At 36.2% G+C, this 24,269-nt stretch overlaps 1 protein-coding gene across 4 annotated transcripts in view; it reads right to left on the bottom strand.

Annotated features, from left to right (window-relative positions):
• MAPK10 (mitogen-activated protein kinase 10) overlaps positions 1-24,269 on the bottom strand; it is a gene marked incomplete at both ends in the record, with an annotated part of 165,438 nt that overhangs the window by 3,468 nt on the left and 137,701 nt on the right. For all 4 annotated transcript variants that reach the window (XM_082653758.1, XM_082653759.1, XM_082653760.1 and 1 more), the window contains 2 exons: positions 8,674-8,751; positions 10,454-10,517. In XM_082653758.1, coding sequence (XP_082509884.1) covers positions 8,674-8,751; positions 10,454-10,517 — 142 coding nt within the window. The remainder of the gene's footprint in view (positions 1-8,673; positions 8,752-10,453; positions 10,518-24,269) is intronic.

Raw genomic sequence — 24,269 nt, 5'->3', positions numbered from 1 at the left:
TTTTCATGTGCTTGTTAAACATTTGTATATCTTCTTTGGAGAAATGTCTGTTCAGATACTTTGGCCATTTTTTAAATTGTGTTATGTTCTTTTTATTAGTGGATTGTAAGAGTTCTTTATATATTATGGATACAAGTCCCTTATCATGTAAGATTTGCTGATGTTTTCCTCCTATTCTATGGATTGTCTTTTCACTTTCTTTTCTTTTTTTTTTTTTCGGTACGCGGGCCTCTCACTGTTGTGGCCTCTCCCATTGCGGAGCACAGGCTCCAGATGCACAGGCTCAGCGGCCATGGCTCACGAGCCCAGCCGCTCCATGGCATGTGGGACCTTCCTGGACCGGGGCACGAACCCGTGTCCCCTGCATCAGCAGGTGGACTCTCAACCACTGTGCCACCAGGGAAGCCCTCTTTTCACTTTCTTGATGGTGTCTTTTGAAGCACACTTTTTAAATATTAAGTTGGATTTAACTATGTTTTTGTCATTTGTGCTTTTAGTGTCATATCTAAGAAACCATTTCCTAACCAAAGATCATGAAGATTTACTCCTACGCTTTATAATTTTACCCCTTACATTTAAGTCTATGATCCATTTTGTGTTTCATTTTTGCATATGGTGAGGTAGAGATTCACCTTCATTCTTTTGCATGTGGAGATCTAGTTATTCCAGCTCCAATTACTGAAAAGACTATTCTTTGCCCATGGAATTGTCTTGAAATCCTTGTTAAAAATCAATTGACCATAAATATAAGGCTTTATTTCTGCACTCTGAATTTCATTTCAATGATCTGTATGTGTATATTCATGCAAATACCACACTGTCTTGACTATTACAGGTTTATGGTAAGTTTTGAAATAAGGAAGTGTGAATCCTCCAACTGTGTTCTTTTTCAAGATTGTTTTAGCTATTCTGTGTCCCTTGGCTTAATGCAAACCAAAAAGTATTTTAAAGTATCTCAACAAAATAGACCTGGTATCCTTTTGAGATAAGCTTTTTCTCCTTTCCTGGTTGAAATTGATTATGTGGACCTGTTCCAATCGTCACAGTGAAAGCTGAGTACTGATTCAAGCAGGGTGAGATAAGACTCAGCTGAGATTAGGCTCCCTTATAAGATTGATGTTTACAAATAAACACAAACCCACAACAATGGCAGCTAGAGAAATTATACAAAAAATATTGAGGAAATTTCCCCAGTAAAACACAAATTTTTATCTATAAATAATTCTGAATGAAGGCAACAAAAGTCAGGGCAGCTTTTAATAAATTCTTCATATACAGAGGATCACATTCCTACTGCACCTATTTTATAATCAGCATATTTTCAACGTATTTACCATTCTAAATGTTATGCCATATGGGTTAGCCCGTTATATATAGTTTTGTCACATGATTACTTCATGTTTATGTTTCCCTTGCTTCTTTTGATTTCTTTCATTATATTTCTTAATTTCTTCTATCTTCCTCTATCCCAACTCTTGAGCACAGAATAAGTACTCAGTTTAACAAAACGCTGAGTATCTTTTGTGTGTACTCTTCTAGAGAGGTTCTGTGAGGGAAAGCAAATTTCTCCCTGCTATGAAATGGATGAAACTGCTGACCTAGTTTTGGCCCAGGGAAATCACTTTGTTGTAGTTGTCTTTCTTCTCCTTTTGTTCATCAGCTGGCTTTCTGTAATTTCTATCTTCTATGTTGGAATGGTCCTACCATCTATTTTATCAAAGTTGAATGCAAATTATAGTTGGTATTCAGTTACTCAAAGTTCAGAATCTTTATCAGCTGTATTTCTAGGGTTCCGTAGATTATTGTTCCTGATTTCTTATAGCACAAATGTATTAAAAGAGGTTCTCAACCTCTCTTCTAATGCTTCCTCTATAAAATCTCCATTTCATTCCCATGAGAAGTGTTGTATGAGAAGAGTTCCTCTTTATACAGTGCTATGATGGGAGAATCATGTGTATTATCTAGTGGTGTGCTGGAGTAGCTTTTAGCGGCTTTTGAGAGTCAGTTATTAACATTTCTTTCCAACTCTGCCCTCACTGATGTCACATTAGTAGCTTGAAGTTGATCACAGTGAGAATATTTACAGCATAGAAATTAGTAAATGCTATAATCAGTCATTTATTTAAAAGAGATGGTTGTTAAAAATTGTCCCCCACTATAATATAAAAAAAACTTTTACTTTTGTATTACTTTTTCTATTGCACCATAATATATGCCTCTTGACTGTAGGCACCTCTGGCTTTACAGGATGATCCTCTCAAGTCTGTTTTTTGTGTAGGCAATAAATGAACATTTAAACCATAAAACCAAACACAAATAATAGAAAGGTCCAGACATAGATTTTGGTTTCAAGTTATTAGTTTACTGCCAAACAGTTTGTGACAATCTTTTAAATAGAACTGAACTGAATTGAACTTGATTATAATGTCCACTTGCCCAGGATATACTAGCAGTGTGATAAATATCCCTTCTTCCTATATTGTTTTCAGAGAAATCAGTAAAGATACACATTTTTTTAAATGTTTTATCATCAGTAAAGCATTACAAATTTTTGTCAATAAAAATGTCATTTAAATTAACTGAAAATACTAACAGAGTTGCAAACAAAAAATACTAGCTACTTTCAACTTTACCCGGAAAAAATTAGGTTTTATGGAAAGAAGTAACTTACAATAACAAAAATTTATCAGCTAGAAGTTATCTAGCCAAAGGTATTCATTATTTCAGGGGAAAAGGTTGTGCTGCTTTTTAAAGGAAATTATTTTCCTGACCTATCCAAACATTAAAAAAAAGTAGACACAAAGAATTAGAAGAACTACTATAATTTTTAAAAAATCACTGAGATATATTCCTTCTCTGTCTTTGTGATCTTCAGCTTCAATTTGTTTGGGGCTGAGGTTTTTAAGTAAAAAAATTATTGGACTAGATCTGTGACTAATTGGGAGGGACACACTCCCATGGGGTGCAGAATATGGAGGGGGAAGGGCTATATGTTAAAATCACCTGAAGAGCTTTATCTTCCATGTAGAGTTTCTAAAAAATCTCTACCCATCCTGATGTTAAGCATCCCTATCTTGCTGAGTCATTGTTACTTGTGGGAGTTTTCCTTCTCAGGCACAATGAGGCAGTGAACAGACTGAGAGCTAGATGACTTCCTAGTCTGTTCTAGCTCTAACGTTCTATAACAAATACTTTTAGATGAAAATTTATTTATATTCACGGACTGCTATTCCCTCAGCAATCTTTGCAAATCAATTCAGAAAGCAAGCAGCCATGCTATTGAAAATAAATCACTATTCAAGTGAAATCAGATAGCAGAAGGGAGTACAATTATTTACTTAGAAATGTATCTGAGGTTTAGATTTATTACTTATTGATATACAAGTCCATCAATAAATTTCAAACCTGTGTATTATTAGGCAAATGTACATTTAACTTCCTATTTACATTTTAAAAAGCATCACTAAAACATGAGTTTGGGTATTAGAACAATTTTGTCACTGAGAAACCGCATTAACTTATTCCCTTGCTGCAGGGCTCCCAGCATTGTTGTGACTGAATATTAAGGGAGTCTATGTTGTAATATCACTTCATCCTAGCTATTTACAAAATAAAATGTGATATGCAACATTAATGAGAAAAGGTGAATATAATGAAGAATGCAAAAAAAGCTGACTTTTCAAAAGTTTTCTTGATAATTGCTTTTTCTTTCCAGCATAGGTTACTGCATATATATATATATATATATATATATATATATACCGTGCACACACACACACACACACACACACATACACAGTAGTGTTCCAATAAAAATTTAACAATTGGCTCTCCAGGGGGAGGAATGCCTTGATTTGTAGAGTCAGCCAATTTCTATGTCTTAAATCTTACATGGTAGATTTCAAGCTACAATATGAGGTCAAAAAACTCATAGTTGGATGTATACAAGTGGCTCTCATGAGCTGCAAGAGTCAACTCCAGCACATGGCTATTCTATGTCTCCACATGATGCACACAAATACATCAGACACAAATATGTCATATAATATATATTATACATATGATTTCTCAAAATTAAGCCAGCAATATTTTCCTTTAAAATCATGGTGTGAAAGACTGAATCCATAATCATTTTAACTATAAATTGTTTAAGCCAGTCAACTATAGTTTAGAGCATGCGTAGAAGGTAGATAATTTAGTATTGTTACAGGTAGTTGGAATGGTTAAAAAATAGTTTGGTCTTTTCACATGCACATAGAGCCTACATGGCATATTTTATAATTAATCATTAACATATTAAACTAAACAGGCATGCAAAAGAAATTGAGGAATATGCATTTCTAAAAATGAATAAATCAAACAACCACCTGAAAGCAGCAAACCTTTATATCTGAAGCATGAGCAAATGCCAAAAGCAACAATTTATGTACTGATACTTGGTTAATTTATCTTCATGGTGATTAATAGGGTGAATAAATATTTATTGGCTAAGAACATACTGAATCGCATACTATATTAAAGTTATAATCCTGTCCTGAATTCTGTCTTTGGAATAGCACCAAGAAACATGCTGAGGGAGGACCTGAGCAGCAATTTTCAAATATTTATCAAGCTACTATTATATGCAAGGCACAACACTCAGGCACTGCATGATACACAAAGGTGAATACATACCATCTTTCTTCTCAGTGAATTTCAATCAATAAGGGTAATAAGACTATGTTTAAAATACAGGTACTAGTAGGACCCATATGAAGAAAAGATCCTATTCTTTGGGAAGATATGAGAAGTATTTTGGAACAGATATAAAAAATATTTTGGAACAAGGTGATATTCAATAAGAGAATACTTATGAATGGGCAGCATTCCAAAAAGTGGGGATCCAGTCAAGTAAGACAATGGCAATACAGGACCCTAGAATTGGTATAGTATGAAAGGTGGAAAAACGTGGATTACAGAGGGCTATCCATGTCAGGGAGAGGTTACTAGGCTTAAATTATAAGTGATGCAAAGCCACTGGAGGCATTGATCAGTGGAATAATTGCTCAAACCTATAGTTTTGAAATATCAACTTAGGTAGAGACTGAAGTCTGGAAAATTATTTCAGGAAAACTTCAATCATAACGCTGTTAAAGGAAAGCCATGGTAATTAGATGTAAGACATCCAGCAAACAAAATTTTTAGGATGTAGAAAATGACTCAGTCATAAGGTGAGTATGTAGTAAAAGATCAATCAGGGGTTTCAGTCTGGGAGGCTAAGAAAATAGAGCTGCCATTAATAGAAATGGGAAAGTTGAGAAAAAATTTACTGCTGAGTGGGTGAGTCTAAATAGAGATTTTAAACAAATTGAGTCTGAATTGGCAGCAATCTCATGCATTCTGGCCAATATTTTAATTTCTCTATGACTAGTTATATTCATCATTAAATATTGTAGTGGAATTCGTTTATTTTCCAGTCATTCCAGAAATAACAAACTGCTCTGTAAACTAGTCTTCGGCTTTATTCACCTTAAATGTATTTCTTGCAAACTTAAAAAGGATTTACTCGGTCAGGACTCAGGTTCATCTATTCAGAGCATGTAGAAATTATTTATGTCAATAGCCTTAGACACTGTTCAGGAAAATCATCCAACACTTGGGATTAGTGCAAAAAATGAGCATGTAACTTTTTAATATCATACTTGGGCTTTTTTTTTTTTTTTTGCAGTACGCGGGCCTCTCACTGTTGTGGCCTCTCCCGCCGCAGAGCACAGGCTCTGAACGCGCAGGCCCAGCGGCCATGGCTCACGGGCCCAGCCGCTCCGCGGCATGTGGGATCTTCCCGGACCAGGGCACGAACCCGCGTCCCCTGCATCGGCAGGCGGACTCTCAACCACTGCGCCACCAGGGAAGCCCAATACTTGAGCAATTTTTAACAAGCCCTCCTAAGGGTCATCTGACTGTTTTGTGGAACATAACTTTTTGGACTTAATATTCTCAATTGATTAGGGTCCAGACGTTTTACAACACTGTAAACTCGTAGAAAGCTGATAAAGTGAAACTCTGTTTGTTTGTTTTTTTCTGCCTGGTAGAAAACATAACCACAAAGATAGGTCTGGTTGCCCTGTAGGACATTTACAAGTTTTGATTTAATTTAGTAATCTTATTTCAGTGTTCTTTTTTCCACAGACTATGTAAGTCCTAATTTCTCATATCTTCATGGAACTGCTATTCTGCCATTTCCCTCATTAATGAGTTAAAAGAAACTTCTTCATGCAATCACTTTATTTTTGCATAAGAATTATGGTTTTAATGATTAAAGAATTAGGCCTTAATAACATACAAATTTTGTTCCTTTACCAAATACTTAAACCTTTCTTCATATGGCAGACCATTCATTAATTAATGATTAATTGATCTCACTTGTACCATTTCTAATCCCATTTTTCCCACTCTGAGCTGTGCAGTTTACATAAAATGAATCATGGGAATAAGAAGACTTTTGTAGAAGTGTTGTGAAAGTATTGAAAAGAGAATTATGAATTTTTATGTCATCACAGATTAGTTGCTGTGGAGACCTGGTTGGGGCCAAGGGGAAAGTGGAGGAGGAGATGAGCAGAAGATGGGGCGTTCTGGAGTGGGTGGCATGATTCTGAGCTCTTTGTAAAAAGGAAAAAGGATGAATTCATGATAATTTCAAATAAAGATGACACTCTGCTAAACTTGTCCAGTCCCAGCCTGAGATGCTAGGTCACCCTTCACTGGATTCTGGTATTTTGTCTTCTTAATGATTATAAGAAAATATGTTCTGGCCATTATGGGAATTCTTAAGGTAAGGAGTCTTTCTGCCTTAGCAGGTGGTATCTTGAGGCTGTAGGATTCAGTCTTTGAGTTCTTTAATCAGCAGCAGATGGAACATGCAGGTAAGTTAGAAGCAGCTTCTACAGACCTGTATTGATATGGATGCTAGGCTGAATAAATAGGGTGGGTAGACTACCAACCCCAATGATTCCCTTAACCCTCTTTGAGGAAAGGGAAGACTTGAGATAGAATTGGACGTTTCCTCAAATCTAGAGGTGAGAAACGCAGGTCATACAAGAATTGCATCTGTTTGGGCATCAGAGGGGCTGTGGGTACAAACTAAAGAGCAGTTATCAGTGTGAAGAATTGATTAATTCATTCTACCTGTTTCCCAAAGCAAGTTAAAGTGCATGGTAACCTCCATACCACTATGGAGAAGACTATGGAAGTTCCCTAAAAAACTAAATATGGAACCACCATATGACCCAGCAATCCCACTCCTGGGCATAGACCCTGAGAAAACCATAATTCAAAAAGGCACATGCACCCCAATGTTCATTGCAGCACTATTCACAATAGCCAGGACAGGGAAGCAAGCTAAATGCCCATTGACAGATGAATGGATAAAGAAGATGTAGTACATATATACAATGGAATATTACTCAGCCATAAAAAGTAACAAAATAATGCCATCTGCAGCAACATGAACCTAGAGATTGTTATACTGAGTGAAGTAAGTCAGGCAGAGAAAGACAAATATCACATGATATCACTTATATGTGGAATCTAAAAAAAAATGGTGCAAATGAACTTATTTACAAAACAGAAATAGAGTCACAAATGTAGAAAACAAACTTATGGTTACCAGGAGGGAAAGGGAGGGGAGGGATAAATTGGGAGATTGGGATTGATATATACACACACTACTATACATAAAATGGATAACTAACAAGGACCTACTGTACAGCACAGGGAACTCTACTTAAACCTCTATAATAACCAATATGGGAAAAGAATCTAAAAAAGGGTGGATATATGTATATGTATAACTGATTCACTTTGCTATACACCTGAAACTAACACAACATTGTAAATCAACTATACTTCAATAAAAAGTATAAAAAAATAAAGATGGAAATGAAAAAATAAAGTGCATGGGAAAAAATTATACATCAAAGGTAGGACACCAGGTCTACTTTCCTCTAAACTAATAATCTGCAGCCTACATTTTTGCCAGCATGATCTAAGTGTTGTTTAAATCTAAAGATATTCTCTTTCTATTCAAAGTGTAAGTCTTAGGAAAAATATACTAGCATTAATAAGTATAAGTAAATTACCTCAAATAATTCTAAAGCACATTAATAAGATCAGTAAAATATGTATATGTACAAATGTGTGTTAGATTCTGTAGATTGCAAACTGAAATATTTTCTATGCTGACTTTAATTGAATCTCATCTTGGTTAAGGCTTCAACTATGGTTACATCAACCTTGCTAAGAGTGCAAACATTAGAGTGAATGAAGGAAAAGGTTTTGGCTGGAGGGATTCCTGAACTCTACATTGACTCGGTGGTCAAGAGGGCATTATGGTTCTGAATTTTGATGAGGCACAGTTACCCTTTAACCAGCCCATGTTAACATTTCTTTAAGATTCCTTATTATCTTAAAATAAATTCTGAAAGAACTCTTGTGCTAGGTCATTATAATCAGAATAATCAGAATGAATGCCACACTAAATATCAAAAGAATAAAACTAAAATCATTTGAGGGAAAAACAGTCATGTGATATTAGTTCATGTGCTCTATTGGCAATGTTATTGACCACAATCTCTCCTTAAGGCCAAGAAAAATACACGAGTATTGGTTTATTGGTTATTCACTGAGAGTGAGTACCTGAAGGAGAAGGCTGTCCTTTCACAACACCATTCTTAGTCTTTTCTTCTGAATTCATGACTTCCTTGTAAATAAGTTCTGTAAGAAACAGTTATCAGTGTTATAAAAGTCAATTTTCTCCTTAACCCAAAGAGGAGATTCATTAGTTACTGACAAGTAATAACATGTTGGTGGGGCTGAGTAAATTACAAACCAAGTGTAATTTCTTTACTCTTCTATTTCTACATTTTCTTGAAATAACACAGAGCCTGGCAAAAGTAGGTGCTCAATAAAGCATTTGACCAAGAAAATGTATGAAGAGTACACGTTACTTGTTTTCTGAATTCTTTGGGAGATTTCTGATGCATTCTAATTTTATCTCTTATGGATTTTAATGGCTCAGTTTTGAACCTCCATTTTTCTTTTATGTTCACTTCCTAAGAGATACACATATTCTTCTTGTGGCTTTATATTGTTACTTTCTATCAGTTTTCCAACTCTTATTCATCTTTTTGCTAGATTCAAATCTTGGATTTGTAAAACTAAACTTGCATAAAATCCAACATTAAAAAATTATTATATTTATTCCCAAACTTGCATCCATTTCTGGCTTTTTCATTACTAGAATTAAAAATATGTATATCTTCATTACTTTTTACTTTATAGCTTTTAGCTACAAATTATTCTGTGCCATTCATTCGTGCTTTGCAATGACTTACAATTTATATAATCATCATCCTTTACAGGTATTTCTTCAGTTTTTCAGAATTTAGTCTATGTCCATCCTCCTCGAGTGATATTTATACCCTATCACTTACCTAATCATGAACACCTGAGTGCCTTCTGGTCCTTATTTAGATCAAATCAAGTCTTTTTCTGTCTATCATCCTCATCTTTTTTTTTACTTGATCTACTGTTTATACGTGCTTATTCTTCCATACTCTCCAACATGACCTCTTGAACAGGGGATTCTCTTTACTAACTTTATAACACTTTTTGCTCATTCTTACCGGTTGGTTTCCTCTTATATCTTCATTCTGGTATTTTCCTCAATTTTTTTTTTCTTTTCCAAACTTATAATTGTTAATTCTTTCAAGGTTGCTCAAATGTTTCTTCCCTTCAGATCTCCCCTTTATGTTCCTCCTCATAATGACCTAATCATGTGTTATAATCTGCATTTGGCTTTATCATATTTATTCTACTCTGTGGTTATTTATGTTAGTGGAACAATTCTTCTCTACCTTGTCTTACCCTGACTATGACCTTGATCATGCAGTATGTGTTTGAAAAAGTTTTCTTGAAAAAAAAGTTAATTAATGTATTCATTTACTCTTTTCTTACTTTAAAGGAGAATAAGCCACTCAGATACATGAATTTTCATTTAAATTCTCGAGTCCTATAAATCAAGTGAATGAATTCATATATTCACTATCTTTTATTCTATGATGACTAAAACCATCTCAGGCATAATTTTATCCATTTTATGTGATAATTTTATGTATAAACATGGAATGTTTAATTCTGAAATTTTTAAAGTTTGCCCTCCACCATGACAAATATTTTGACAATCAGTACTATTTTTTATAAATTGTCAGTAATTAATTCCTTTCATTCTTGAGTAAATGCAATACTGTTATTAGTATGAAAAGACAGATGAAGTTTTAGGAGCTTTGAAAATGGTCTAAGAGGATAGCACTTAGAAAATCATCTGTTACTAAATTGTTTTAAAAGGAAAAGCCTTAAAGATGTTTTCTGAGTTTCAATAACGCAAAAGGTACACTTATTTAAGCAGTAGGATCACCTTTCCATTCTTCAATGGTGTGTTCTCTTTCATCCAGCTGTTTGTCGTATATCTGGGGTGGGGGCTGCAGAATAAAAACAGACAATAAACCTTCTGTAATAAACTAAAAATAACTAAACTCTTACAATGCATGAGAATATTTTGCTATTCACTGATTTTAGTGGTGATCATAATCTCATATAAATTGTGGAGTAATTACAGTGGTACATAAGTTAAAATTTCCCCACAAACTTATAAAGGATTCATTTATATGCCAAATAAGCCAGCAGAATCCAAATCCTGAGAGCTCACTTCCCAAAACCGTCTGATTCAGAACTCAGGTGTAAGCAATTAATATTCAGTCTTTAAAAATCAAACAAGACACTTGATTACAAGGACCCAGAGGCTATTTCCTCCATTCGCTAGCCCTATAATAGAACCCTACTAAAACTATCCCAGACTGATAAGATTTTGTTCCATTTTAGACACCTGTGAAAAAGACTCTTTGTTTTTTATTATTATTATTATTTTTACATCTTTATTAGAGTATAATTGCTTTACAATGGCATGTTAATTTCTGCTTTATAACAAAGTGAATCAGTTATACATGTACATATGTTCCCATATCTCTTCCCTCTTGCATCTCCCTCCCTCCCACCCTCCCTATCCCACCCCTCCAGACAGTCACAAAGCACGGAGCTGATCTCCCTGTGCTATGCGGCTGCTTCCCACTAGCTATCTACCTTACGTTTGGTAGTGTATATATGTCCATGCCTCTCTTTCGCTTTGTCACAGCTTCCCCTTACCCCAAGTCCATTCTCTAGTAGGTCTGTGTCTTTATTCCTGTCTTACCCCAGGTTCTTCATGACATTTTTTTTCTTAAATTCCATATATATGTGTTAGCATACGGTATTTGTCAAAGACTCTTTAATACCTCTCAACAGATCGTACTACTAGTTCCCAGTGTAAAGAAATATTTAGATCTAATCAATTTTTTGCGTGTGCAAAGCATCATAAAACATCTTTATACATAGCTGTGTGCTCTATATTTAAATGATTTAAGATATTTTCCCCCCTCAGGCAGAAGCAGCTGCCAGTTCTCTAGAGAGATGGCTCACCTTGAACCCCTGAGTGGCCCCTGAGTTAACCCTCTCTAGGAGAACTGATGTGACAGGACCTTTAGTCTAACATTGAATCAGCATTCCTCTTGCTATGAGGAATTTGGACGTGGAAAAAGAGAAATTTTCACAAATCTAGGTGCCTTCCAGGAAGGAAGGTCTCAGATAGATTCCCTAACCTCTTCCTACCAATGTTTGGACCTAGGGAAATCTATCACGGTGACATAGAGTAGCTCCTACTCAGCTCAAGTAACACGGAAAGAAAAAAATCTCTTGGAAAAATAGAGGTGAGAGAGGATAAGTTGAGGAGGTATATTGGCTAATAATGGCTTCAGGGCAAAGAAGAGCTACGAAATGTCTGGTGTCATGAGACAGGGTCCCAGAATTCATGCTGTCCAACACTCCAAAAGCAGCCATTTTTTGGTAAGAAACTAACAGTTACTCAATAAAGTGACTCAGGTCTATTAGGACAGCATCCCTCAAAAATGGCTGTTGTAGGAACACATCGGACTATATCTTCAGAGACAGCTTCTGACTTCTGTGGGAGGTTCTTTGGCCTGGGAGCAGTACCCTAATACCACAATGGTTCTTCTTTACCGCATGCAGAATCTCTGGTAGCCTGAATCACAACAGACATGAATACTCATCCTAGCCCTAATATGCTGGGGCAGCCTCACATACTACAGAAGTAGTTGGATATAAAAATATAAGACTTTGATTAGTCGTGGTAGGGCAATTTAACACAATACTGAATTACTGAGAAACATCTACTGATGAGGCCAGACATTCCTTTAAAACCTGTGATCGCTACTGGGACAGAAGGCTTTAAACCAGCTACTGGGATTCAGATGTGGCTGACTGAGTAGCCTTTACTGAAAGAGCTAAACAGAACAAGACCCCACCCTACCCCATGACACTAGTGAGGACACAGAAACACTGATTATGTAAAGTTAAGGGCACTGGGATGATCGAGCACTGCCCCCAGGACCTGACTGAGGGAGGACTTTCTACCCCAAACTATGAAGAACTTCCCAATTATAGGAATATGATGATTTAATGAGTGAATGAGTAAAACAAAGTTATTTTTGAAAATCTGTGAAACTGTCATCTAAGTAAGCTAATGCAAAGCCAAACTCTGGTTATGTAAAGATGCTTCACCAAGTGGTAGGTTTTCTGCTTTGCCTCTTCCTGATCTTGTATAAAGCTGTGGTGAGGTCCTCATCTAAGTGGGCCTTGTCCAGGTGCCCCGCAGACCAGTGTGCACAGCTCTCAGAGCTCACACACCACCCAGAGCTCTGTGCATTGTTGGCGCCTCTTCTAACAATAGACTCAGCTCAGGATCCTGTGTGGCTGACTTCTCCTTGCAGTGGACTTTTCCATTCAAGTTTCAAAATTAAACATGGCTCAAGGGTATAGTTTCTGTCAAAGTTCATAAATGTTATTTTCTCTTTGCAACAGAACTATTTGAGAGAGGTTTTCCTTGGAGCTTCAGCATACAGCTGTTGCTGATGTAGAAAGCGCGAAGTAATAGACTCTAACCACAAGCTACAAAGAAAGAAAGCAAAGTACTGAGTCCAAGATTTCTCCTTTCAATAAACCAATGGGCTGCTTTAAACACACTTGCATTATAGTTATGGTTGAAAGGGGTACATGTTCAGGGTTTGTTTGGGTTTTGTTTTTTTTTAAAGAGAGGATTCAATCACCTGCAGTGGAAGAGTACTTCACATAAAGATGTCTTCTACATAAGAATATAAAATAGTAATTGACCAATAATCCAAAGAGAGTAATGTCATATTCAAACACATATATATATGTGCTCAGTCAGCAATTGTCACATGCAGTGGTCTATAATACTCTCTGCCCCTCCCTGCTAAAGAGAAGCTAGTGGTCTACTGGTCTGTTGTTCCTTTTCCCCACTTTATTAAACAGAAAGGATTCTCTCTTGCTAGGTAACAGTCTAAATAAAAAAAAATGAGGAGTGGGTATCATGAGAAGGGCCCCAGAGAGTATTTTAGGAGAGTTTAGTAGATTAGAAAAATTTGAGATGTGAGAAAATTAAGGGTGAGAAGAAATTAAGAATAATTTATGGAGAGTTATTAGAGCCTATGATTTGCATGCTTTTGAATATTCTTCGAGACTGGAGATTCCCCTTCTACTATTTTGGGAGATTTGGGCTCTACTTCCCTGATTTAAATTCTTAGAGGAATTTATATGGATTGCATAAACAATAATGGATTAGATGTGCTTTATGATGGCACTATATATACGTACACTATTTGTTTCAATTAAATAAGATAAACACATGGCCAAATACGAGTCACTATGATTTAGTAAATATTAGAATTAATTAATTAATTTATTAAATTCATTCATTCAATTAAGGTTTGGGGCACCTAGTATATGCTAAGCTATATTAGAAATTGAGATTTCAAAACTGAATAATGTTACTGCTGACCTCAAGGAGCTCACAATTTAGTGGGGTAAGACTTATGCAAAACAGATAATTAATACACAACATGATAAATAAAAGAAATATGTAGGTGGTATATGGGAGCAGAGTGAAGAAACTGTAACAGAACTGTAGCAAAACCTTTTTCTTTTTGGAGTAGGTGACACCTGTACTAGTTCAGTGAGCAAAAGATGTCTTGGATATTGACAAGATAAAAAGGGAGAGAGAAAAAGATGACTCTAGGCCACAGAAGCTAGAGAATAGAATGGTGGTGGTGGCTGTAGTTGTGGTGGTGGTGAGGTTGGTGATGGTATTGGTGGGAGGTGTGCTTCTCTGCTCCAGTGCACGCACATGCAAAGAGAACTGGAACCAGTTCTGTTATTATGAATTATAACTTATGTGGTCAGAAGTGACAAGAGATAAGAGCCGTGAATAGAGAAGTAGATGGGTCAGGGAAAGGCTGGATCAAGGATGTATTTGGTTACCATGATTGGAATGAAGACTTCTTCATAATGGGGGAGAAACCACTGAAGAATGCAATAGAATGGTATGGTCAAATTTACAGCCGGATTGAAGAAAAACACAAACTGAATTCAGAGAGAAGAGTCAGGGAGCTGCTGGATGATCTAGAAAAAAATTAAAAGGTCTGACTGGGGTAGGGAAGGTAAAAATGGGTAGAAAATATGGATTCAAGAATACTTAATAAATAAAATTGGTAGAATTTTGTTTTTGATTGAATGTGATGATGGGAAAGAAGAATGACTCCCAGATTTCTAAGCTGAATAGCTGGACAATGGCAATACTAGTGGAGCCAACTAAAAATATAGAATGGAAAAAGGGAAATGAGCCTAAGTGCTATGTTGGCAGAGATGTCTATTTGATAATCAAATATATGATCTGATGTTCACAGGAATGCTGTTGACTAGAGATGTATAGATTTGAGACTATCAGCAAGAGGTGTTTGCTGAAATCATGGCAGTGGATGAGGTCACCCATGGAGAGTATGCAGGTAGGAAGAGTATAGGGCCGAAGTGGACCCCTAACAGACACCAGAGTTTAAAGGTTGACCAGAGGAAGATAAGTCAAAGAAGGAGGATGAGGGGGAGGAGAAAGGAACATTCACAGAAATCATGGAGAATGAGAATATTACAATGTTATAGAAGTGATCAGAGTTTCAAAAATAGGAATTGGAAGTTTCTTGGAAATGAAACAAATAAAGCTTTTGGCTTTCAAGGCACCAGAAAGGCATGATAGAAAACATGCTTCTGAAATCCACAAAGGTTTCCAAACCTCAGAATTGCCACCACACCCAGAAAGATCCAGGTCGGCTTTTGGTGGGGTACATCAATACGAGCTAGCACCTAAAACACTGGAACAATACAGAAGAAATATCTTCAATGCTAACATGGATATGGGATATGAATAAAAAAATAAACAAAAAGGAACTGCAGAACAGATTGTGACACTGAAAAAAAAAAAAGGTAGTTATATGCTCTTAGATCTGCTCTCCCAACTATCTTTGAGGGCTTGATAAATGAAGAACACTCTTCTCCAATTAAGGGAGACCACTTTCTTTTTTAGAGAAGATACTATATGCTAGGCTCTTTATATATACCCTTACAAACCTCAGGTCAGGAAACTAAGATTCAAAGAAATTTTTAAAAAATATCTTGAAGTCACACAGGGCGAGAGAGAGTCATGGGCATATACACACTAACAAATGTAGTAAGGTAGATAGCTAGTGGGAAGCAGCCGCATGGCACAGGGATATGGGCTCGGTGCTTTGTGACAGCCTGGAGGGGTGGGATAGGGAGGGTGGGAGGGAGGGAGACGCAAGAGGGAAGACATATGGGAACATATGTTTATGTATGACTGATTCACTTTGTTATGGAGCAGAAACTAACACACCATTGTGAAGCAATTGTACCCCAATAAAGATGTTAAAAAAAAAAATATCTTGAAGTCACATAGCTAATTAATGATAGAAATTTGACTAAAAGTTTAATTTAATTTAAAGAATTTAAAGAATAATTCAGAGCAAATAGTAATTGAGTTGAATCTAAAGTAAGGGATAATGAAACAGTATCTAAACAATATTTAAATCAAAATCTTTATAAAACAAGAAATAGAAAAATAAGCAAATAGGGTGACTGTATGTCTAAATTTGCCCAAAACAGTTCCAGTTTGTACTTGCTGTCCTTGCAGTTATTAATAGCTCTCAGCTCCTTCACTCTTATAAGTGTTGGGATGATAATTATGTGAGCATCCTATATGGCAATGTTGAAACATGCATATTAGGGATCTAAGTTATATGGCAATGGGAGGATGGAGAAAACAACTGAATTACAGCACCTTTCTACCACTGACGTCTCAACAATTGCAGCTGTATCCTTTCCTGCTCTAGGACATCATGTTAGCATTTACTTCCATTTTCTCCACTTTTAGGAATGTAAAACTCAGATAAAAAATATGGCTCTTGCCAAAAAAATACATAAAAGAGTATAGTTCTACATAAGAAAATTAGGATTGAGGAATATGGATTTTTGGGGGCATTCTCTTGAGTTCTTACTGCTGGACTTGATTTCTTGATGAAAAGATCTTTTTAATCAGTACCTATTCAAATTCCTAATTGATTCTCCCAAGGTGGAAGTTGCTCTCTCTTGCGACTTCATTTTATATCATATATTTAAGTGATACTTCTTTACTAAGTAAAATGTATGAATTTATTCTTTCCTTAATCTTCAAGATAATCCTGTTTTCAACAGCATCATAGAATGTTAGTGGTGGAAGAGATCTGAGAGATTATCTAGTGCCACCCTTGTTCAATCTGCAAATGAGAATATGAAAACTCAGATCATTAAGTGATTTGTCCATGGTCATAGAGTTAATTAGTGGCAGACTTAGGGATAAAATGTATGATTTCTTATAAGAAAAGATGTAATGAAGGAATCTTAGGGTTAAAGACGTGCTAAACTGAATAATTCAACACTCACAAAAGATTTTCATTAATGACAAATTTGAGCCTACCACTCTGATTTCTGCTCCAATTTTCTGTCAGTCTACACATGTAGCTAGACTTGGCAATTATCACCCAAGCAGTCAACACATATTCTGAAATGCTTTTTGTTAAAGTATTTTGGACAACATCAGGACCTCTACACATATGAAAGAGATGAGAAACAGATATGAAAAATCTAAATTGTACATAGTTGTTCCTTTTATTCATCTTTGAGCCCTGAATTAACATTTTTTCCATATCAGTCATGTTCTGACCATATGATAATCATCAAGATGTTGGTGTTTGTTTTCTGTTTCTTTTATCCTAATTAAGCATACAATATGGTTTTGTTCTACTTTTTCTCTGTGCGTGTTTGCAGTCTTGTTGAAAATGCCAATGAAACCTTTAAATAGCATTGTCTTTCTGTTTGTGCATTCTCTATTAATTCAGCAGCTGGATCAAAGAAAATGATATTATGTCCTATTGAAACACGCTTTGTTTTTTCTTATTAACCTTTGCAATTTGAGGATTGCCAAAAGATGTGTGATTCAACCAAGGCTTCAACCAAGAAGACTGAATTTTAGTACAAAGTTAAATCACAAAATCTGTTTAAGGAAACGTGCAAAATTCAATTTTAAATTTCCCTGACCCTACATATATAGAATAAGTTCTCCAAAAGTATTTAAAATTTCTGATGAATAGAACATCTTAAAATTTTAACCTCCTGATTGGAAAATAAACATTTATATAGAATAATTTTTTTATATAACACTAAATATGTTTGTTTGCCTCTTTCTTTCTTTCTTTCTCTCTTTATTTGGCTAATGACACCATTTAGTACGTTCTACTTTTTTCTAAAACTTTATATTCTCTGTAGTACCAAGAACAGTTCATTATCCACAATGAGGTTCAATGTTCACTTAACAGTCTTACCAACAATCTGCCAAGTTAATAAAAGTATAATAGCAATACATACAATCATCAAAATAATTAACTAAAAATAGTTATTTTTCAGTGTTACAATGTTTCTCTATTTTGTGACCTTACTATGCAGTAAACAATGACTTGGTTTCCAATCACCAAAAATTTAATTGCCTCTAAAAGTAGACAAAGAGAAACTTGTAATACACATCAGTTGATTTTTAAAAATTGTTTACACAGGTTTTAGGAAGTATGTCTGTGCTCTTGAATAGAAATTAAACTATCTAATACTACAGATGAAGCAAATGCCCTTTAAAAGTCTGATAAGTTGAAAGTACTCCACAATAGGGGGATAAAAGGTTAATAAAATCTGTCTCTGGAAACTAATCTGATTAATTCTTCTTCTTTTTTTAAGTTATCTTGCATTGGGTCCCCAAGGAGGGCCCAAGAAGGGGATTCATGTGCAGGTGATCATTCGAAGAAGTGTTCTTGGGGGCATCCTGTAAGGGAGGGAAGGAGGACGGACAGGGAAACATGAATGACACTACAATTAATGACCTTAACGAGAACTGTTTTGGTGCAGAAGTCAGACTGATGTGTGTGAAAGAAGAAGTGTGAGGTAAGAAATATGACTTAATGACAACTTATGAGACTTAGGACTACTTATGAGACTGGGTAACACCACTGAGAAGTATTTTGCAGGGGGTGGTGAAGAATTGAGAAGCTTTGGCAATTTGGATTTGAAGGGGACTGAGGGAGGCGTGTAGAATGACTCCTAGGGATTTGGTTCAATCACCTGGGTGGAAAGTAACGCCATGGTTTGAAAGGTGTGATGTGGCGGGGAGAAGGAGTCGGTTTTGGGTGACAGGGGATATGAGTCCAGTTCAAAATTCAACATGTTAATTTTGAGATACCAATCTAAATGCTAGTTATTGTTAGATTTATGGATCTGGAACTCAGGATGGCCATATGTAACAATGCATAGATTTGAAAGTCATTTGTAGTAATTAAAATTAAGGGTTGGTCAAAGATACCAAAAATTCCCATGGAAAAAAGAAAATAGGGCTATAGGAGAGGACTCCTGGGATCCCCAATTCTAAGGGAGGAGAAAACAACTCAGACAGCACTGCTGACTGGAGAACAGGAATTCTGTCACCACAGTAATCAGTGGGGAATGTATCAGAAAGGAGGACATTTTCAGCCTATTCAAATGGCAAAGATGCACAAGATACCAATATTCTTTGGACTTGGGCCTTAGGAGGGCACTGGTGATCTTAGAGAAAGCAATTTCAAGGCTTGAGAAATGAACTAGAGTAATTGTGAGTAAACAAAGTCTAATTCTTTACAGAAACCTGGCTATAAAGGTGGAAGGTACTTCCATTGCTAATAGTGTAGTAAAAAAAAAAAAATAACAACTTTGATTCTTCTTTAAAATGAAGGCAGCTAGAGCATGTTTATCTGTATAATCACCAGTGGAAACCGAAAGATAGGACACACACAGGAAAAGAAGAGACCCACACGCAGAAAAGAAAGACCATATGTAAAAAACAACTGTATACTGGGTTTTTCTGGACTTTGTGTAACTGATTCTATTACAGCTTTATCACTTTCATCCTCGACATCTTCAGAATCTTAGTACCATACATACAAAGTTGATTTTCATATATTATCTCATTTAGTCCATATAACAACCCTCCTCTTCTAGGCATACAACTGAAGTACAAAGAAATGACACAACCTATCAGTAAGTGGCACAGACAGCATTTAAACCCAAATCTATCTGAATGTAAAATCCATGTTTTTTGCATTTTCCACCCAACTATAGCTTATAATATAGTTCATGGTAATTTAACCTGTTGAAATAAGTACATTTAAAAGTCTTCTTAACCAACCAAAGCAACAGAGAACAACAGGGAAAAAAGTCAATGCTGTCTCTAGCTGGAGGAACCCTCACAATGCTATTAATTAGTATTACGGATATAAATTTCAAAGTCCACTCAATAGAAAGGCCAGTGTGTGCACTGTATTGTGATGCTGCCACCTTGTGGTTGGAAAAAAGACAAACATTAAGTATGAGTTCATCACTTTAATCAAATTACTCTCACCCATGGGTTCTCCACTTTGGTTGCATGTTGAAATCATCTGGAAGTTTTAAAAATGCTGATGCCTGAATCCCAGCCCCAGAGATTTTTATTTACTTGGCCTGGAGTGAGATCTGGGCATCAGGATATTTTAAAACTCCCCAGGTAATTCTAATGTGCAGCCAAGATTACGACCCCTGTTCTAACTCCTATACAGTAATCAAAGCAAGTTTTGTCATTTGCCTAAATATGCTTCATGTGTATAGATAAAAGAGAAAATATTCAAGAGAAAGTAAATGATTTCCTCTCAGTCTTCAATGATATCTACTTCTTGGGAGAAAAAAATGTTTTGTAAACAGAAATCATCATGTGCTATGGCTTTGAAGAACAGGAACAGAGAGATTTGTGGATTATAATCAAAGTGGACACCAGATTTGTATCTCTTAATCAGATTCAGCCTTTGTCAAAAGAGAGAGAGGAGAACTCTGAGTTTCTTGAATAAGTCACAGAACTCCTCACAGGAACAATGGAAAGAGCATGGAACTCAGAGCACCCTTGACTCTGATACTAGGAAGACAAGTGACCTTGGGCAAGTCACTTAATTTGCAATGAGTCTTAATTATCTGGAAAAAGTTTCACATGCTGCTTTATTCCAGAGGAAACTAATTTCAAATGTATAACAGGTAATTCAACACACCTCTCTTGAGAACTTGCAATGTGCAAAACATTGTACTATACTTTGTTACATTTGGAAAGCACTAATGTTGTTTGGAGACACCACAGCACTAAGTGACCAGAGGAAATTTTTAAAGCTAGTGATGCAAATTGTAACTATAATGTAAACTGAATGTAATTTAAAAACTTAATTTAATAATTTAATAATGTTCCAATAGCTTAGCAAGGAAGTTAAATTCAGTTTTCTCTATTTTTCTCTTCTATTCTACAGCTTTCTCAGATATTAGGTCACAAATTTATTAGCTTTATACCATTAAAAGTTTAATCATTACTTGAAAATGGAAATTCTCTTTACTGCTCTTTGGAAGTTAAATTTTTCTATGGTTCTTTAATTGAAAAGGCTGAGTAATTTCACCATCAATCACCCAGTGTCCAGGTCATAAATCTTTTTTTTATTCATTCATTTAACATATATTTATTAACCAACTACTATATGCTATGTAATCCTTGAATCCTACCACCCTACACCTTAAATCTAATCATTTATAAGTCATGTTGATTGCTAGCTTCTAAAAGTCTCTTAAATCTTTTGCCCATGTCTATTCTCAGGCCACCATCAGTTCTAACCTATGTTACTACAGATTTATCCCCCTGCCTTCCATCTTCCTTTTCTCTACTCCAGTCTCACTTTGCATATAGAGTGATCTTTCAGAAGTTCAAATCAGATAATGCTGTTGTTCTGCTTGCTAGGTTTTTTTTATTTTTAATTGAAGTATAGTTGATTTACAATATGATATTAGTTTCAGGTGTACAACATAGTGATTCATAATTTTTATAGATTATACTTCATTTAGAGTTATTATAAAATATTGGCTATATTCCCTGTGCTGTACAATATATCCTTATATTATTTACTGTATATATAGTAGTTTTGAATGGCTTCCCTTCACCCTTAGGATAGAGTGCATGCTCCATCATGTTTTCCTTCCTTACCTGGTCCCTGTTTGCCAGCCCCAATTTCTCCTTACCCTTCTCCATTGAGTAACCCCCAAAGATCTGCAGCTCTCCCAACCTTCTCTTGACTCTGAGTTTTTTAGCTCTCTCTCTCTTTTTTTTAATTTATTTATTTTTGGTTGTGTTGGGTCTTTGTTGTTGCACGTGGGCTTTCTCTAGTTGCGGTGAGCAGGGGCTACTCTTCGTTGCGGGCTTCTCATTGCAGTGGCTTCTCTTGTTGCAGAGCACGGGCTCTAGGCACCCGGGCTTCAGGAGTTGTGGCTTGCAGGCTCTAGAGCGCAGGCTCAGTAGTTGTGGTGCATGGGCTTAGTTGTTCTGTGGCATGTGGGATCTCCCGGACCAGGGCTCGAACCTGTGTCCCCTGCATTGGCAGGTGGATTCTTAACCACTGCGCCACCAGGGAAGCCCAACTCTGAGTTTTTTGCACAACACTTTCTTCTGCCTTTTTTTCCTTCATTTGGATAATTCCTGCTGTATCTTTCATGTTTCTTTTTAGATATTAATCCCTTCAAGGAGCCTGCTCTAATTCACATTACTGAGTTGAGTTTTTTCTATGTGCTTCAATAAGCTTAAAATTTGGACTACTTATCACTCAACATTTACTGGTTTTACTTCTCACAAGATTGTGGGGACAAAGTCTTGAGGACAAAGATTGTATCTTCATTCACCAGAGCCTAACACTCTACATAGCATACAATAAATATTCAACAAGCCTTCTTTGCGAAGATAACATCTGAGCAAAGACTTAAATGAAATAATGGAGGGAGCCATGTGGATTTATATCTTTATGATTTAAAAAAAAAATCTGCTGTAAGTCTCTTCAGATTTCCCTGGAAATAAAACAAACAGACAAGGGATGCCACTATTTCTTATCAATATGTGTATAACTGGTAGTACACATCTGGACTACATTTAAATGTTCCGTTACATACCCAGTCCTTATATTTCACCAAATCATCTAAGTCAGATTCTGTGCCAAATACCAAAATTCTGTCTACATCTCATTCTCCACTATCAAACAACAACAAAATTTCACCATTTTTAGGAAACATGATCATCATGAATCAGGTAACCATTTTGGGTTGGAGGGAGATGGAAGGATCTTGATTCTTCTTTTGCTTCCAACTTCAAATATTGTGCAATAAATTTGGTAAAGATAGCGTTAGAGAACAAGCTGTTTTATTTGAATTACTTAAAGAATCAGTAATTAATGCTCTCTAAGATTGTTGTGAATTACTAGCCACCTCTTTTATATTATCTGTTACTGGCACTGAAACCAAATTCTCAACCAAACTGTCAACCACTTATTTTATCTTTTGCGGCAAAGGTGACTTGCGACCAATTTAGCTTACGACAAAGGTACCAAACAGATGCACTCAGTAGGTAAAGCAGAATTTCTGCTCTCAAGGAATATTAGAGCAGTGGAGTCAGGGAGATAGACCTAAAAATGGATTATTTCAGCATAATATGTGATATGATGATGGCATGTGGAAGGTTCTAAAGAAAAAAATGCTAACCTAAAACTCTGAGAAGCAACAGATTTTATTGCAAGACTTTCCATGGCAAAAGGCCATATTAGCCTCAATCATACATTATAGGACAAGAATAAGCTAAAAAAGAGCTAGAAAAACGTTCTGGGCGAAAAGTCAGCACAGCTAACACAAATATTGCTGAGTCAGCCTGTTAAGACCATGTGCCATTTGCACCTCTGCCCTACAGTCACAAAGCTGAAGCAAAAGGAGCAGGGGAATAAAAAGACCTTCAGCACTCCTATATCAGTCACATGACTCAATAACAATTCACACGAGACATTAACCAGAGGAGATCATACTCCTCTAGTTAATGTAAATGAGTAGAGTAGCCCCAGGATAAGAATCCACAATGAATAAAGAAACATAGTTACAGAATTAGAAACTCTACCAAGGAAAACTGATTTGCCTATTCTTTACTGCCATTATAGGAATACTATTGCATTTTAACATAAAATTTAGTATTTTTTCTATTCCAAAATATTTTATTTAAAAATATACGCTTTTGTTTTTGAATTTTATTTTATTTTTGTATACAGCAGGTTCTTATTAGTCATCCATTGTTTTTTTTGTTTGTTTGTTTGTTTTGCCATACGCGGGCCTCTCACTGCCGTGGCCCCTCCCGCCCCGGAGCACAGGCTCTGGACGCGCAGGCCCAGTGGCCACGGCCCACGGGCCCAGCCGCTCCGCGGCACGCGGGACCCTCCCAGACCGGGGCACGAACCCGCGTCCACCGCATCGGCAGGCAGACTCCCAACCACTGCACCACCAGGGAAGCCCTAGTCATCCATTTTATACATATTAGCATATACATGTCAATCCCAATCTCCCAATTCATCACACTCACACACACACACACCCACCACTTTCCCCCCTTGGTGTCCATACGTTTGTTCTCTGTGTCTCTATTTCTGCCCTACAAACCAGTTCATGTATCATTTTTCTAGGCTCCACATATATGCGTTAATATACGATATTTGTTTTTCTCTTTCTGACTTACTTCACTCTGTATGACAGTCTCTAGATCCATCCATGTCTCTACAAATGACCCA

This window comes from Grampus griseus, assembly GCF_964374135.1.
Source record: "Grampus griseus genome assembly, chromosome: 4".
In the NCBI taxonomy this organism is placed as follows: Eukaryota; Metazoa; Chordata; class Mammalia; order Artiodactyla; family Delphinidae; genus Grampus; species Grampus griseus.
This window is presented reverse-complemented; position numbering and strand designations above follow the sequence as displayed.